The sequence below is a fragment of the Drosophila ananassae genome, chromosome 3L (genome assembly GCF_017639315.1).
Source record: "Drosophila ananassae strain 14024-0371.13 chromosome 3L, ASM1763931v2, whole genome shotgun sequence".
Taxonomy (NCBI): Eukaryota; Metazoa; Arthropoda; class Insecta; order Diptera; family Drosophilidae; genus Drosophila; species Drosophila ananassae.
The window spans coordinates 16,227,875-16,241,033 of NC_057929.1; the positions used below are offsets into that span (position 1 = coordinate 16,227,875).

The 13,159-nt window shown below is 44.3% G+C and overlaps 6 protein-coding genes across 10 annotated transcripts; 4 read left to right on the forward strand and 2 right to left on the reverse strand.

The window, feature by feature from the left end:
• The first annotated feature begins 47 nt into the window (after positions 1–47).
• Positions 48–2,190, forward strand: LOC6496474 ((Lyso)-N-acylphosphatidylethanolamine lipase). Of its 3 annotated transcripts, none has more exons than XM_001960939.4 (2): positions 48–534; positions 820–2,190. In XM_001960939.4, the coding sequence occupies exons 1-2, from the start codon at positions 412–414 to the stop codon at positions 2,086–2,088; spliced, it is 1,392 nt and encodes a 463-aa protein (XP_001960975.1). In that variant the 5' UTR covers positions 48–411; the 3' UTR covers positions 2,089–2,190. The 3 variants fall into 3 exon arrangements, with proteins under 3 accessions (XP_001960975.1, XP_044571640.1, XP_014763850.1); XM_044715705.1 differs by having other exon boundaries at positions 84–225; XM_014908364.3 differs by lacking the exon at positions 48–534 and adding an exon at positions 624–763.
• Positions 2,191–3,294: 1,104 nt separating this feature from the next.
• LOC6494100 (lysosomal aspartic protease) lies at positions 3,295–4,732 on the reverse strand. Its single transcript, XM_001960940.4, has 2 exons — positions 3,710–4,732; positions 3,295–3,654 (listed from the first exon to the last, which is right to left on the reverse strand). The coding sequence occupies exons 1-2, from the start codon at positions 4,613–4,615 to the stop codon at positions 3,394–3,396; spliced, it is 1,167 nt and encodes a 388-aa protein (XP_001960976.1). The 5' UTR covers positions 4,616–4,732; the 3' UTR covers positions 3,295–3,393.
• Positions 4,733–4,752: 20 nt separating this feature from the next.
• On the forward strand, positions 4,753–8,003 carry LOC6496475 (deoxyribodipyrimidine photo-lyase). Of its 3 annotated transcripts, XM_032450633.1 has the most exons (4): positions 4,756–4,945; positions 5,043–6,317; positions 6,370–6,691; positions 7,935–8,003. In XM_032450633.1, exons 1-4 carry the CDS (start codon positions 4,892–4,894, stop codon positions 7,970–7,972), a joined length of 1,689 nt encoding a protein of 562 aa, XP_032306524.1. In that variant the 5' UTR covers positions 4,756–4,891; the 3' UTR covers positions 7,973–8,003. The 3 variants fall into 3 exon arrangements, with proteins under 3 accessions (XP_044571636.1, XP_032306524.1, XP_044571637.1); XM_044715701.1 differs by lacking the exon at positions 7,935–8,003 and having other exon boundaries at positions 4,753–4,945; positions 6,370–7,222; XM_044715702.1 differs by lacking the exon at positions 7,935–8,003 and having other exon boundaries at positions 4,756–4,941; positions 6,370–7,222.
• On the reverse strand, positions 7,975–9,193 carry LOC6494099 (proteasome subunit alpha type-6). The gene is made up of 4 exons (XM_001960942.4): positions 9,047–9,193; positions 8,889–8,993; positions 8,643–8,819; positions 7,975–8,567 (listed from the first exon to the last, which is right to left on the reverse strand). The coding sequence occupies exons 2-4, from the start codon at positions 8,962–8,964 to the stop codon at positions 8,086–8,088; spliced, it is 735 nt and encodes a 244-aa protein (XP_001960978.1). The 5' UTR covers positions 8,965–8,993; positions 9,047–9,193; the 3' UTR covers positions 7,975–8,085.
• Positions 9,194–9,228: 35 nt separating this feature from the next.
• LOC6496477 (ubiquitin-like-conjugating enzyme ATG10) lies at positions 9,229–13,154 on the forward strand. The gene is made up of 4 exons (XM_032450635.2): positions 9,229–9,415; positions 11,137–11,239; positions 11,299–11,437; positions 11,492–13,154. The coding sequence occupies exons 2-4, from the start codon at positions 11,144–11,146 to the stop codon at positions 11,755–11,757; spliced, it is 501 nt and encodes a 166-aa protein (XP_032306526.1). The 5' UTR covers positions 9,229–9,415; positions 11,137–11,143; the 3' UTR covers positions 11,758–13,154.
• Positions 9,406–11,053, forward strand: LOC6496476 (tRNA (adenine(37)-N6)-methyltransferase). Its single transcript, XM_001960943.4, has 4 exons — positions 9,406–9,542; positions 9,635–9,818; positions 9,884–10,373; positions 10,434–11,053. The coding sequence occupies exons 1-4, from the start codon at positions 9,481–9,483 to the stop codon at positions 10,892–10,894; spliced, it is 1,197 nt and encodes a 398-aa protein (XP_001960979.1). The 5' UTR covers positions 9,406–9,480; the 3' UTR covers positions 10,895–11,053.
• Positions 13,155–13,159: the final 5 nt, after the last annotated feature.

Consider the following 13,159-nt stretch of genomic DNA (forward strand, 5'->3'; position numbering starts at 1 on the left):
AGCTGTTGGTGTGGCCGTGCTCCCCCATTTTTTGTGGCATTCCTTTTGTTATTGTGGGTACTACTGTGTTTCGAGTGCCTTTCCACCAGTATTAGCAACAACAAAAACTATTTCACCATTAGAATAGATAACATGTAATTGCGATTGTGACAAACCCAGACCAGACCCAGTCCATTCCGTGGAGCACAGGAAAAGTTCAAAGTCATCACAGTTCGACAGAAGCGGGTACAACTTAGTTTTTACTTTCGTGTCATATTTGTAAAGATCCCGGTGCTCGAAGCGGGTGGAAATAAGTAGCGCGCAAATGGTGGCGGATTTTTAGTCTATCCCCACCTCGCACACATCATCGACCTGCTGTTTTAAATTCTAAAGTGAGAGCAGATCCGAAATTAAACCGAAATTAAGAGCAAAATGAGCGAGTCGCTGACGTTGGCGAGCGATGCTGGGAAAGATCATGCTCCCGCAAGCACGCCCACATCCGCCCTGCCGCTGCCCACAGTTGCGCAGGGGTTGAGCCAGGGAATGGATCTTGAGGTAAGGAGCAGTGCCTATGGGGGGCAGTGGCAGGGTGGCAAGGTGGCATTGTAGCGCCCGTATCGCAGTCAGCCTTGCTGAGTGATGAAATTCCCCAAAAAAAAAAAAAAAAAAACCAAAAAAATCCGAATCATTTTGTTAAAGTCCCACTGCCCTTTCCAATTTTTGAACAACTGCGTAGTTTTTGTTAAGTAATAGTCGCCTTGGTGGGGCATGGACCACCAGCCAGGTGCTAGATGTGCCATCAGTCGAATTCAATGTGACTTTTCTCTGCTCCCCTTGCAGGATCCCAAAAACAACGGCTTCTGGCTCTGGAAATGGTTGTGTAATTGGACATCCAGCTCACCGACCATGCTGCGCGCCGTGGAGAAGAAAATATTGTCGTATGTGAAGCTGCCCTATCGCGGCTTCTTTGTGGACATTGGGCCGGCGGTGGGCGAGGCGGACAAGATCTGGACGATCAGCATGAACACAGAGTCTAAGGAGGTACCCCTGGTACTCCTTCACGGCCTTGGAGCAGGGATCGCCCTGTGGGTTATGAACCTGGATGCATTCGCCAAGGGACGGCCTGTCTATGCCATGGACATCTTGGGCTTCGGCCGCAGTTCCAGACCATCTTTTGCCAAGGACGCACTAGTGTGCGAGAAACAGTTTGTTAAATCCGTGGAGGAGTGGCGCCGCGAGATGAATATCCAGGACATGATTCTCTTGGGCCATTCCATGGGCGGTTTCATCGCCTCTAGCTACGCCCTATCATATCCAGAGCGTGTGCGACACTTAATACTGGCCGATCCGTGGGGCTTCCCCGAGAAGCCCTCCGACTCGACCAACACCAAACAGATACCCCTCTGGGTGCGAGCGATAGCTAGAGTACTGACTCCGCTTAATCCACTGTGGGCGCTGCGTGCAGCTGGTCCATTTGGCCAGTGGGTGGTACAGAAGACGCGGCCCGACATTATGCGCAAGTTCCAGAGTACTATCGAAGAGGATATTAATCTCTTGCCGCAGTACATCCACCAGTGTAACGCACAGCACCCAAGCGGTGAGTCTGCCTTCCATACAATGATGCAGTCCTTCGGTTGGGCCAAGAATCCAATGATCCACCGCATCAAGGACGTGCGCAACGATATCCCTATAACGTTTATCTACGGTTCCCGCTCCTGGATTGACTCTTCGTCGGGTGAGAAGATAAAGTCGCAACGTGGTAGCCACATGGTTGACATTAAGATCGTGACCGGAGCGGGCCATCATGTCTACGCCGACAAACCCGACGTCTTCAATCGCTATGTGAACGAAACCTGTGATATTTATAAAGTGGGCGTCGCCAGGAAGCTTATCACGCCCGTGCAGCTTATACGCGAGTCAACGGAGTCGGATGAGGAGCGGGAGCCCAACCTTCGCACAGCAAAGACTGTAGAGGTTCAGCCGGATATGGAGAAACAGTCCACGGGCCAACCTATCACACAGCCCGCCGCCGCCACCGCAACAGCCACCGCCGCCGATTCGTCCACATTGCCTGTCGATGATCTTACGGCCAACATCAAGCCAAAATGAGGAGCAGCAGCGTGGATCTTAGAGCATCAATACCAGCTCTTTTTTAAGCCTGTATCAATTAGATAAGTCTACCTAGTATTAAATTGTCATTTTATCTACTCAGTCGTTACTTTTGCTCTCTGTTTAATAGTCGAACTTCGTTAACTCCAAGTACTAGCTAATTTGTTTTACAGACACCTTATGTAATGCCAATTCTGCAACATAATTTATTTAAATTAATTTAAATATATTTATCACGAAATCGATTCTAGTTAATACACTTCCATTAATTCCTTTTTTATATAAACCTATTGCAATCTTATCTTATAAAGCAGCAAAGTCATTGGCGATTTTGTTCAGAAAGTTATAGAAGTTCGACGGTATGGACTACTTAGTAGCACAGTGATTCCAGTTCGCTTGTGCTGATTCAGTCAGAGTGCAAAGGTCGACATAGTGCGCACTGGCAACGCGCATGGAGTTCCATTGATAAATGGCCAGCTGCTGATAGGATTGGATTGCGGGCTCAGCCAAAAAGCACACTACAGGCTTGGGGGCGGGCGCGTACGTCAGAGTTGGCATCGATCCGGAAGAGCCCCACACGCGTCAGTTGTTTTCAATTCTTTCTGCCTAGGTCTAAGGCTATCGAAAGCCGTGCCGTTTAGCCTGATAGGCATTTCGAAACAATGGAATTATGTAGGTTAAGCCAGGAGCGGATTTAGTGTTAAGAGCTCTAAGCAAATAATGTACCTAAAGACAATTATGTATTAAAAAAGTAATATAATCTACTGATAATACAATTAAAAGTATATATTTTTTACTTAAAGTAATGGGTAGTGAATACTTTAAACAACAGTCTGGAAATCTTGGATAAATCATTGAGTTCTTAAAAATATGTGTGAATTAAATGAAAACGGCAGCTACGGTTCATTCCCCAGGCATTTGCTATCAACCGGCTGGATTGATTAAGCTACGCTCTGTTTGAACTTATCATTATATACAACATACAGTATACAAAATAATTGAGTGCAAAAAGCTCACCGGACAAACATGCATATGAGCCTCGGGGGTGATCGTGACACATACCATTTATTTGTATACAAAGAACCAGCCTCACATATAAGTCTCGGACCTTATCAAATAGCAGCGAAAGCAAAAAATCAAGCTGATAAGCAAAAAGTTGACACCAGTCGCGACATAAACAACTCGAAGTCAAACAAAGAAAACCTCTAGGTGATACATAAACATATATATATTTCGTGGACTAATAGGAGAAAGTATCAGAGAATTTTACAATTTAAAGTTTAAGTTATAATATCCTTTGTTCGATTATTTGGCATCAGCGAATCCCACTCGGTCGTTGCCCATGTCAAACTCAGTATAATATTTTCCGATGAAGACATCCCCCAAGATCCAGAGGGGTCCATTCGGGGGAGGAATGTCCATGCCCATGAAACCAGACAGGCAGATGGTCTTACCCATCTGGGCCACGCGAAGGATGTAGTCCTTGCCCTCCAATTCAAAGGTCTTTCCGCCCAGGACAAACTTAATAACCGGCAGGTTGGGAATCAGGTCGCAGGAAACCACATACTGCAATGGAAAATATCAATAAAGCTGCATCGTAGGAATAATTAATCTTTCTTACCTGTCCACCAATAATGGGAGTGCCACCGATTTTTTGGTTGATGGAAGTTGCCTCAGACATCGGAGCAGCAATGAGAGAGGTGCCGGTATCAGCGATCACCTGGCAGCCACCCTTGCAGAGCTCCAAATCCCCAATAGAGGCTGCGTCCATTTTAATCTGCCAGTAGGCTTTGCGGGTAACGGGCAAGTAGGTGAAGTCGCCACTGTAGTGCTTGGGATCGGAGCCACCGAAGATGATCTCACCGCCCTCTGGACCGGCGGGATCGCGATTAAGGTAGAATGAGAAGATAGGTGCTGAGATCAGACCCTGCTCGTACATTGCGTAGAACGGGGGCTTCACCCTATCTACCGAAATTGAGCTATAACCCAGGCCCAAGATTCCATCAAACTTGGCAGCCACGAAAACGAGACCAGGCTCACTCAGTGCCTCAGCAAAAGTCTGATCCTTGATGTTCAGTCCTCCAATGGAAACCGTGTCAGTTGACAAATATCCCGAGAGGCTGCCCGATCCGTATTGGATGGCGAATTCCGTGCCGTTCTTTACGTAAGACTTGGATTTGGAGGCATCGTACTTGTTGTGCATAAGACAGGCAATATTGGTTAGGTGGCACTTCTTTGAGGGCACCCACAAGTTGGAAGAGCCGGTATCGAAGACAACGCGAAAGTTCTGCGGCGGCGATCCAATGGAGATCGGTCCATAATACTGGGCGTCCATGTAGTTCGACAGCGGCTCGGGGACATCTCCTCCTCCATACTTGATGCGTAATTGCTGTAGTTCGGTGCCCACATCGGCGAAGTGGCGCCGGGCGGTCGTGAACTTCTGGAGCGGCACCCGCAGAAGGCGAGGATTGGTATCGGCCACAGCTAGGGCCAGGCAGGCGAACAACAGCAGAGAAACCTTCTGCATTCTGTGGCCGTTTGGTTACTTTTGTTAAATGGCGTAAGTCTCTTTTGGAAATGCAGTGATCGATGAGTTGCAGTTTAATTAAATTGACAGTCTCAGGGTTGTCATATGATCCGCAGATGAAAATCCTAAAAATTCCAGATTCTGGTCTCATTAATAATTTTATACTGTTGTTGTCCATTCCGAATTACATATAATTGTTTATTTACATTTTATGCAAAAAACAATCTATATAATCAATATATACTCACAAAAACAGAACAAACTTTAATTTTCTGCATGAATGGCATGTTTAAAACATCTAAAAGGGTTGCCATTCCGTCTCTCAGGTGGGTATGTTTACTTCTACGGCTTCGTGGCGCGAACCTTTCAAGACCTCACATTTAAACGAGATTCCGAATAAGAATTTGATTTATTTCCTTATGTGCAGCTACACCAACAAATCATCATGAAACGCACAAAGACTGCAAAGGCAGGACCTGCCAAAAAGACCGCTAAAAAGGAGAAACCCAAATCGGAAGAGAGCGATCAGGAATCGAGTGGAAGTAGCCAACTGGAGGCATCATCTTCAAAATCAGTGCTCTCGAAGCCGGAATACAAGAACTTGGAGCAGTTTCTCACCCACTGTCAAGATCAGCGAACCTCCACAGCGGCAAACATTAAGGAATTTAACTTTTTGAAGAAGAGAGTGCGTGTCCTCTCAAAAAATGGAGATGTAGGGGATTCCTGTGAAGGAGGTGTCATATACTGGATGTCGCGGGATGGCCGTGTCCAGGACAACTGGGCCCTGCTGTTTGCCCAGCGCCTGGCTCTTAAACTGGAGTTGCCTCTGGCCGTGGTCTTTTGTTTGGTGCCCAAGTTTCTGAATGCAACCATTCGACACTACAAATTCATGATGGGAGGTTTGCAGGAGGTAGAGCAGCAATGTCGCGAGCTGGATATACCATTCCATCTGCTGCTGGGCCCCGCTGTGGATCGCATACCCGAATTCGTCAAATCTCGAAAAGTAGGCGCCGTGATCTGCGATTTTGCTCCTTTGAGGGTGCCTCGAAAGTGGGTAGATGATGTGGTAAAGGCGCTGCCGAAAACAGTTCCATTGGTTCAGGTGGACGCACACAACGTGGTGCCCGTTTGGGTGGCCTCTGACAAGCAGGAGTATGCTGCGCGCACCATTCGGAACAAGATAAATTCCAAGCTGAGCGAGTACCTAACCGAATTTCCGCCCGTAGTTAAACATCCACATGGAACTGGTTGCCGGAAGGTCGATCCCGTGGATTGGACAGCTGCCTACGAAATGCTAGAGTGCGACAAGAGCGTAGACGAAGTGGACTGGGCCAAACCGGGCTATAAGGCAGCCTGCAAGCAACTGTACGAGTTCTGCAGCCGTCGGCTTCGCCAATTCAATGACAAACGCAACGATCCCTTGGCTGATGCAATCTCTGGACTTTCGCCTTGGCTCCATTTTGGCCAGATTTCGGCCCAGCGATGTGCTCTGGAAGTACAGCGTTTCCGAGGCCAACACAAAGCTTCGGCTGAAGCCTTCTGTGAGGAGGCCATCGTGCGAAGAGAGCTGGCAGACAACTTCTGTTACTACAACGAGCACTACGATAGTCTGAAAGGTCTGAGTTCATGGGCGTATCAGACTTTGGATGCACATCGAAAGGATAAAAGGGATCCATGCTACTCTCTTGAAGAAATGGAAAAAGTAAGAGCATCCCTTATCCGTTCTAATGCCCTATTAATTATATTTTTTTCAGGCCCTCACTTACGACGACCTGTGGAATTCGGCCCAATTGCAACTGGTACGTGAGGGCAAGATGCACGGCTTCCTGCGCATGTACTGGGCTAAGAAGATCCTCGAATGGACAGAGACTCCCGAGCAGGCCCTAGAGTACGCCATTCTACTTAATGATAAGTACAGCCTGGACGGACGAGACCCCAATGGATACGTGGGGTGTATGTGGTCTATCGGAGGAGTCCATGACATGGGCTGGAAGGAACGATCTATCTTTGGGAAGATACGCTACATGAATTATCAAGGCTGTCGGCGTAAATTCGATGTAAACGCCTTCGTAATACCACTAACCATACAACATATAGACTTCTCATTTCATACAACGAAAATGGACGCAAAAATTTCTTGCGACAGGCCCCCGGAGGCCCCAGAGAGAATCTTACTCTCATTCTTACGCTCATTTTTACGCTCATAATCTCATTTAACTTTTTTGGTTGTTCAGTCGCAGAGAGGCGCATCATCAAGAAGGTTCTTCTGCGGTTAAACCGATCTTTATATGTATGCGTGCTCACACATTCACACACACGGTTTCATGTGTGCGTTGGATTTCGTTTTGAAACCAGCTAAAATTTTTGATTTTTGTAACTTTACAGGCATGCTACCCTAAGAAAATGGGAGTTATCGTTATAATATACCTGTGAAAAAATTTTATTATATTTTATATTATATATTTTTATATATCATACTTTTTATACATATTTAGGAATACGATTAGATGGCAGCAGTAAAATGCTTCACATATATATTTACGAAATTACGTATTTATATATTTACGAACAATTAAAAATCATTGTACTTAGATAGAAACAGGGTATCTTTCAGTCGCTTTTATTTAAAACCCAAATTTCACGGTTGTTATTTTCATGGTTCTTGCATACCCTACTGATGCCCACGGAAACAAAAAATCAGCTGTTTTTGTTTATTCTCACTCCACAAAAATCATCTATCAGAAGGGTATGGAACACCATCCGCTGGCAGAACTACAACAACTTAAAAGCAATCGACTGAAATATACCCTGTTTCTACCTTAATAAATAAATTTTAATGCATTCGTTGACATATGCATATATATATGTGAAAAACATTTTACAGCTTCCACTTAATCGCATTCCATAACAAATATAAAATATAGGTTGAAATATTAATATGTAAAACATATTTTTTTCATCATTAGCGTATAATGTTTATCCCAATTTTCTTAGGGTAGCATGCCTGTAAAGTTACAAAAATCAAAAATTTTAGCTGGTTTCAAAACGAAATCCAACGCACACATGAAACACATATGTGAATGTGTGAGCACGCATACATATAAAGATAGGTTAAACCGCAGAAGAACCTTCTTGATGATGCGCCTCTCTGCGACTGAACAACCAAAAAAGTTAAATGAGATTATGAGCGTAAAAATGAGCGTAAGAATGAGAGTAAGATTCTCTCTGGGGCCTCCGGGGGCCTGTCGCAAGAAATTTTTGCGTCCATTTTCGTTGTATGAAATGAGAAGTCTATATGTTGTATGGTTAGTGGTAATACGCTACGGCGGTAAAGTCCATAAGAAAAAGAAGGAATAAAGTTGTTGTTTTGCCTTAGTTTTGAATGCAAGCCAAGCGCATTTTTGTATTTAACCATAGTTCCATGTAGAGGCTTTTAAAAATATGACAAAATTACAGCTAACGTGCAGAACTTAGTCCTTCTCGGCGATCTTGGTGAGGTGTTCTTCGATTTCCCTCTCGTCCAGGATACGGAAGGTGGGGTCGGTCTTGCTGACCACACCGATCTCGATACCGTTGGGCTTAAAGTCAATGGCCAGCACACTAGACAGACAAGTGATAGCCAGCTGGATGGTCTTCTCCTCGGAGAGGTTATTCTTATACTTCTTTTCCAGGTAGCTGTTGGCCTCAATCGATTTGGCTCCCACTGAGCAGGCCCGGAAGCCACTGTAGTATCCTGCCGGGTCAGTCTTGTAAACACTGGCACCGATCTCGTCGTCGTAGGCAATCAGCACCATGCTGCAACCGAGGGGACGCATCTCAGCGTTCTGCGTGTAAACCTGGTTGATGTCTGCGATACGTCGGCAAAGAACATCCACGGGCATATCATAGCCGAACTTGTAGCGGAAGTTGGCGGCCTCGTATCGCGCCTTTTGAACCTGCGAACGGGCATCAGCTAAAAATGTTGGAAAGGCAAAGAAAACAATGTTACTATTTTACGGATTACGAAGAAAATACGACTGTTATTTACCAATGCGACCTGTCATGGCACATCCGATATCCTTGGTTATACGGAAGAGGTGCGTCACTGAGTCCGGCACAATGTTCTTCTCGGTCACCTTCTTCTGGGTGGCTACCACAGCACAGTCGCCGCTCTTCAGAGCCACAGTGGTGATATTTTCCTGGTTGATTGCTTTAAAAGCATACTCTATGGGAAAAGGAGAATCATCATAGTGATTAGAATATGTAGGATACTTTTTAATTGTCCTGTACTCACCGACTTGGTAGAGGCGTCCCTCTGGCGAGAAGATGGTAATGTGTCTGTCAAAGCCGGCTGAACTTCCGCGAGACATGATGCGTTTTCCTCGATATACTTATCAACCTAAAACAACCTCGGGTAAGCAATATCCCTTCTTTCCACAAAATATAACTCACCTTTTCAACAATGAGAATTTACAATTTGTATATTGCTTGGACTAAATGTCGCTTCAAATCGGACCTACTGGGGTAAAATTCATATAGTCATTCTCGGCATGGAAATAGTCCTAAAAAACGGCAGTATAAAGCGGTATTTTTGTCCATTGTGCAACACTACAAAACTAGTATTAAAATACTTTCAACTTAACAACACCAATTGGATTCGAGGAACAGTTCACAATATTGAACCTGATTGTGTTTTGTGGAATTCACGGGAAAACATAAATAAGGAGACCAACTTGACGGCAGTTTAAAGTTTCAGCACGAAAAGTCCTGGAAAGCAGCGAGAGGAAGAGCCGCAATCTCCGGAAGAAAGTAGCATAAACGGTAAATATTTATCAGCAGCCGTCTTGTTGGGAGCTCCTGCAAATTGCAGGACGCCGGTCTCGAAAATGCACGAGGACGACCTGAAGAATCAGTTGACGATCGCGCGGAATGAAATCAACAATCTAAGGTGCGTTTTGAAAGAGTTTATATGCGTCCTGGGCTAGTGTTAAAGTTCAAGTTCAATTTGCACCGGTTGCCTTGACCATGATCCTGATGCAGGCAGCAAGTGCGCAACCTTCAGCATGTGCAGCGCAAGGACATCGAGACGATAACCAGCTTGCTCCGGGACTTTCGCTGTGAGGGCTGTTCGGGCAACAAAAGCGCCAAGGACAAGGTCACCGTCGGCAAGGAAGAGGCTCGGGAGCGGACTTCACATGAACAGGGACAGGAGAGTCAGGGTCAGGTGCGTTTGCCTCAACACACACCACTTTTACATAGAACACCCTCTCAACAAATCCTCTACCGCAGTGCAATCACACAAATGGAGGAGAAGGAGGAGGAGGAGGAAGCCCCACAGAGGAGTCCGCTCTCTTTCGCCCCATCGGAGTCATACGAACGGCCTTCCCGGAGAAGCGAGCCGTTCCCAGGCAATCTATTGTGGGCAGTCGCCTGCGTGGCATAATCCAGCTAAATGACAGTGTTTTTACTAATCCGGAGCATTCCCTGGAGGGATTGGGCGACTTCTCGCATTTGTGGCTCATCTACCACTTTCACCGCAACAATGCCCATCCCAAGGCCAAGGTGGCACCACCTCGGCTCGGTGGCGAGCGGGTAGGAGTCTTTTCCACTAGATCGCCCCATCGTCCGTGTCCCATCGGCCTCTCGCTAGTGGAGATTGAGAAGATAGAAAATGCCACCATAAGTTTCTTTGGCACCGACATGGTGGATGGCACCCCAGTTTTGGATATCAAGCCCTACATTCCATACTACGATGCACCAGCCTTGAGCGTAGACTCCGGTATGCTAGGAGATTCTATCAAAATTCAAAAGCCATAATAAAATTATTTCCCTGGAACAGGTCGAACCTCTGTGGGCCCTCACGAGAACAGCCTGGACTTTTACGATTCGAGACAAGAGCCTGACGGCGAAGAATCCGACTTGGAGTTGTACGGCGCCGCTGGCTACACCGGCAGTAGTTGTATCGGAGCGGATGCAATGGTACCCCCGCCCAGCGCTGTCCGCGTTCCAAACTGGGTGGTGGCCAGTCACCGGTTGAGCGTATCCTTCAACGAGCATGCTGAAGCTCAGCTGAAGGAGCTGCAGGTTGAGAAGCAGTGCATTGTGGATATCCTAGAGGCGGATCCGCGGTCCGTCTACTTGCGCACGAAATATGGATCCCAAATATTTACCTTCCAGCTGCGGGAGGTGACAGTAACGTGCAAATTCGACGACAAGGCCTCCACTGTGACTGTGGTTCAGATCCGGCGCAATGAGAACGTTCAAGTGGCCGCTTTGGATGGAGATCAGCGCAGCGCCTAATTTGGCAACATATTATTGCAATTAAAATTTGTTCTCTGGAGATTTATGCTTAGCTTAAGAATTTCGTGTTGAAGAGCTTTAAACTTTGGCGTTTCAATTTTGCTCTAGGACACAGACATTTCCGAAATATATGTTTGAGGCTTGTTACCAACGCAAAAACAAGTAGTTTATATTTTGATAGTTTCCACGAAGAAAATTTATTTAAAAGTAAGTTGTGCTAACAAATAAATTCTTTATTTCAGTTAAAATATGGGTGACTTGAGCTGGAATGAGTTTCTAAGTCAGGCCAAGCAGTTTTACGAAATTTCGCAGGAACTGGGAGATGCTTGGATACTTCAGGAAAAGGTATGACTTTTATATTGAAGATTGATACACCAAAAATAATTACTTATCAACTATTTTAGGACTCGAACCCTCCTAACACATTTCTCAAGATAAGTCAAAAAATTAAGAACCAAAAGGATTTGGTTAACGTGGAGTATCATGTGGTCTACAGTGTTTCCTATCAAGTTCCCATGCTTTTCCTCCAAGCTCACAGATCAGGTATGTCTCCTAAGAGTGAATCTTTTTGTATTATATTAAATCATTTTCTTACAGATGGCAGCCTGTTAGACTTGGATGCTGTTTGGCAACTGTTTATGCCGGAAACAAATTCGGAAGATCTCTATCAAATACTCACCCAAATGGATCACCCCGTCCTTTTCAGGCCTTTCATGGCCCTCCATCCGTGTCGGACAGCCGAGGTTCTGAAACAGTTTGGGGAGCCCAGTAAAAACCAAGTTCTCACCTTTATAAGTCTGTACGGTCCCAAGGTGCAATTGCACCTACAGAATGCCTATGGCCTGGCCACAAAATACACGTAATTGGATTTTATTGGTGGTTGTTTCAAACACTGGTTATAGGAGTATACATGTGTGGATAATAATTTACATTTAACTTGTTACCTTATATTGGTTTGACCTCGACATTGAATATACTACAATATATGTGATGGCCTTCCGGCCGCATCTCGATTAGTACTTGGCACAAGTGAAGACCCAAATGGTACATAAAATACGGGATCTTTTCGAGGGCTTTACTATAATTATAGTAATCCTACTATTCAATATTGGAATCTATAGTTCCGTGGTAAATCTAAAGGATTAACAAAATGCATAAATAAACCTACGAAAAAATGGAACTTGTACACAAAGGATAATCCCATTTACGGAATATGTATATTCATCTACTTATGCATTAAATATTTTATGACTAAAAGTATATAGTTTGCAAGTTCCACTCGCTCTCTTCGTTAATGTTAGTAGTAATATCAACTAGTAGTTACTTTTCGATTATTTCAATGTTTTAATATACGAGTACTATAGACAGGTATACGCTTATTTTAAGTTGTACTGTACACAAGCCTGGCCATATCTGGGCCACTTTGCTTTGCATTTCACTAAGGTTACGTGTTTCATTTATAATTAATGTTAACTGGCTACTGTGTGGCATTCGCGGTACCTCGTCGCCAACCACTGTCCCCCAGATCCTCCGCCTGGAGAGATCATGGAGTTGTGGGTGCGAGGAATCGCATTGAAAATGTTTATTTGCAAAATTAAATTGATTTTTATGTATATTAGTTTGGATGTGCTACCTAACGAGTAGGATAATCCTGTTTTGCCTCAAGGACTCTGAAGTTCTACGAAGTTTGGATACTTTCTGTCTATGAATTCTAAACCGAAGCTAGCGATTATTCTCTGAACTAATTTATAATGATGTGACTAATGAATATATAGTTTTTCACATTCACTCTTAGCTTCGTTAAGTAGAATATATGCTCTATGAATTTGAATATTTTTAGATACGTATTCTTACAATCTCCATTAATTATACCATCAAACATTCAGGAAATATTGTTAAATATATAAGTGATGTATACTCTTTTTAACATTCATATTGTGTGTGCCATTTGAACTGTTTCCTGCTTCATATCCTTTCAATTTACAAAAAAAATGATTACAAATATTGAAAAATTATAGAGTTCTTCGAGGTTTTTGTGGAATGTTCATATTCATGCTAAAAATGTTATTTGGTGGGTAACTTTGGCCCTTTTCGTTTTTATTTCAATTATTCTGTTTTAAGAGTATTTTAATGGCTAAGATCTAATTGGCAATATTGATACATATATGATTATATGAAATATACACTTTCATTGTATTATTTAACATCCGATTCATGTCATCTCAATATATGTACTCATATATAAAATTTTATTTAAAGCTGCAC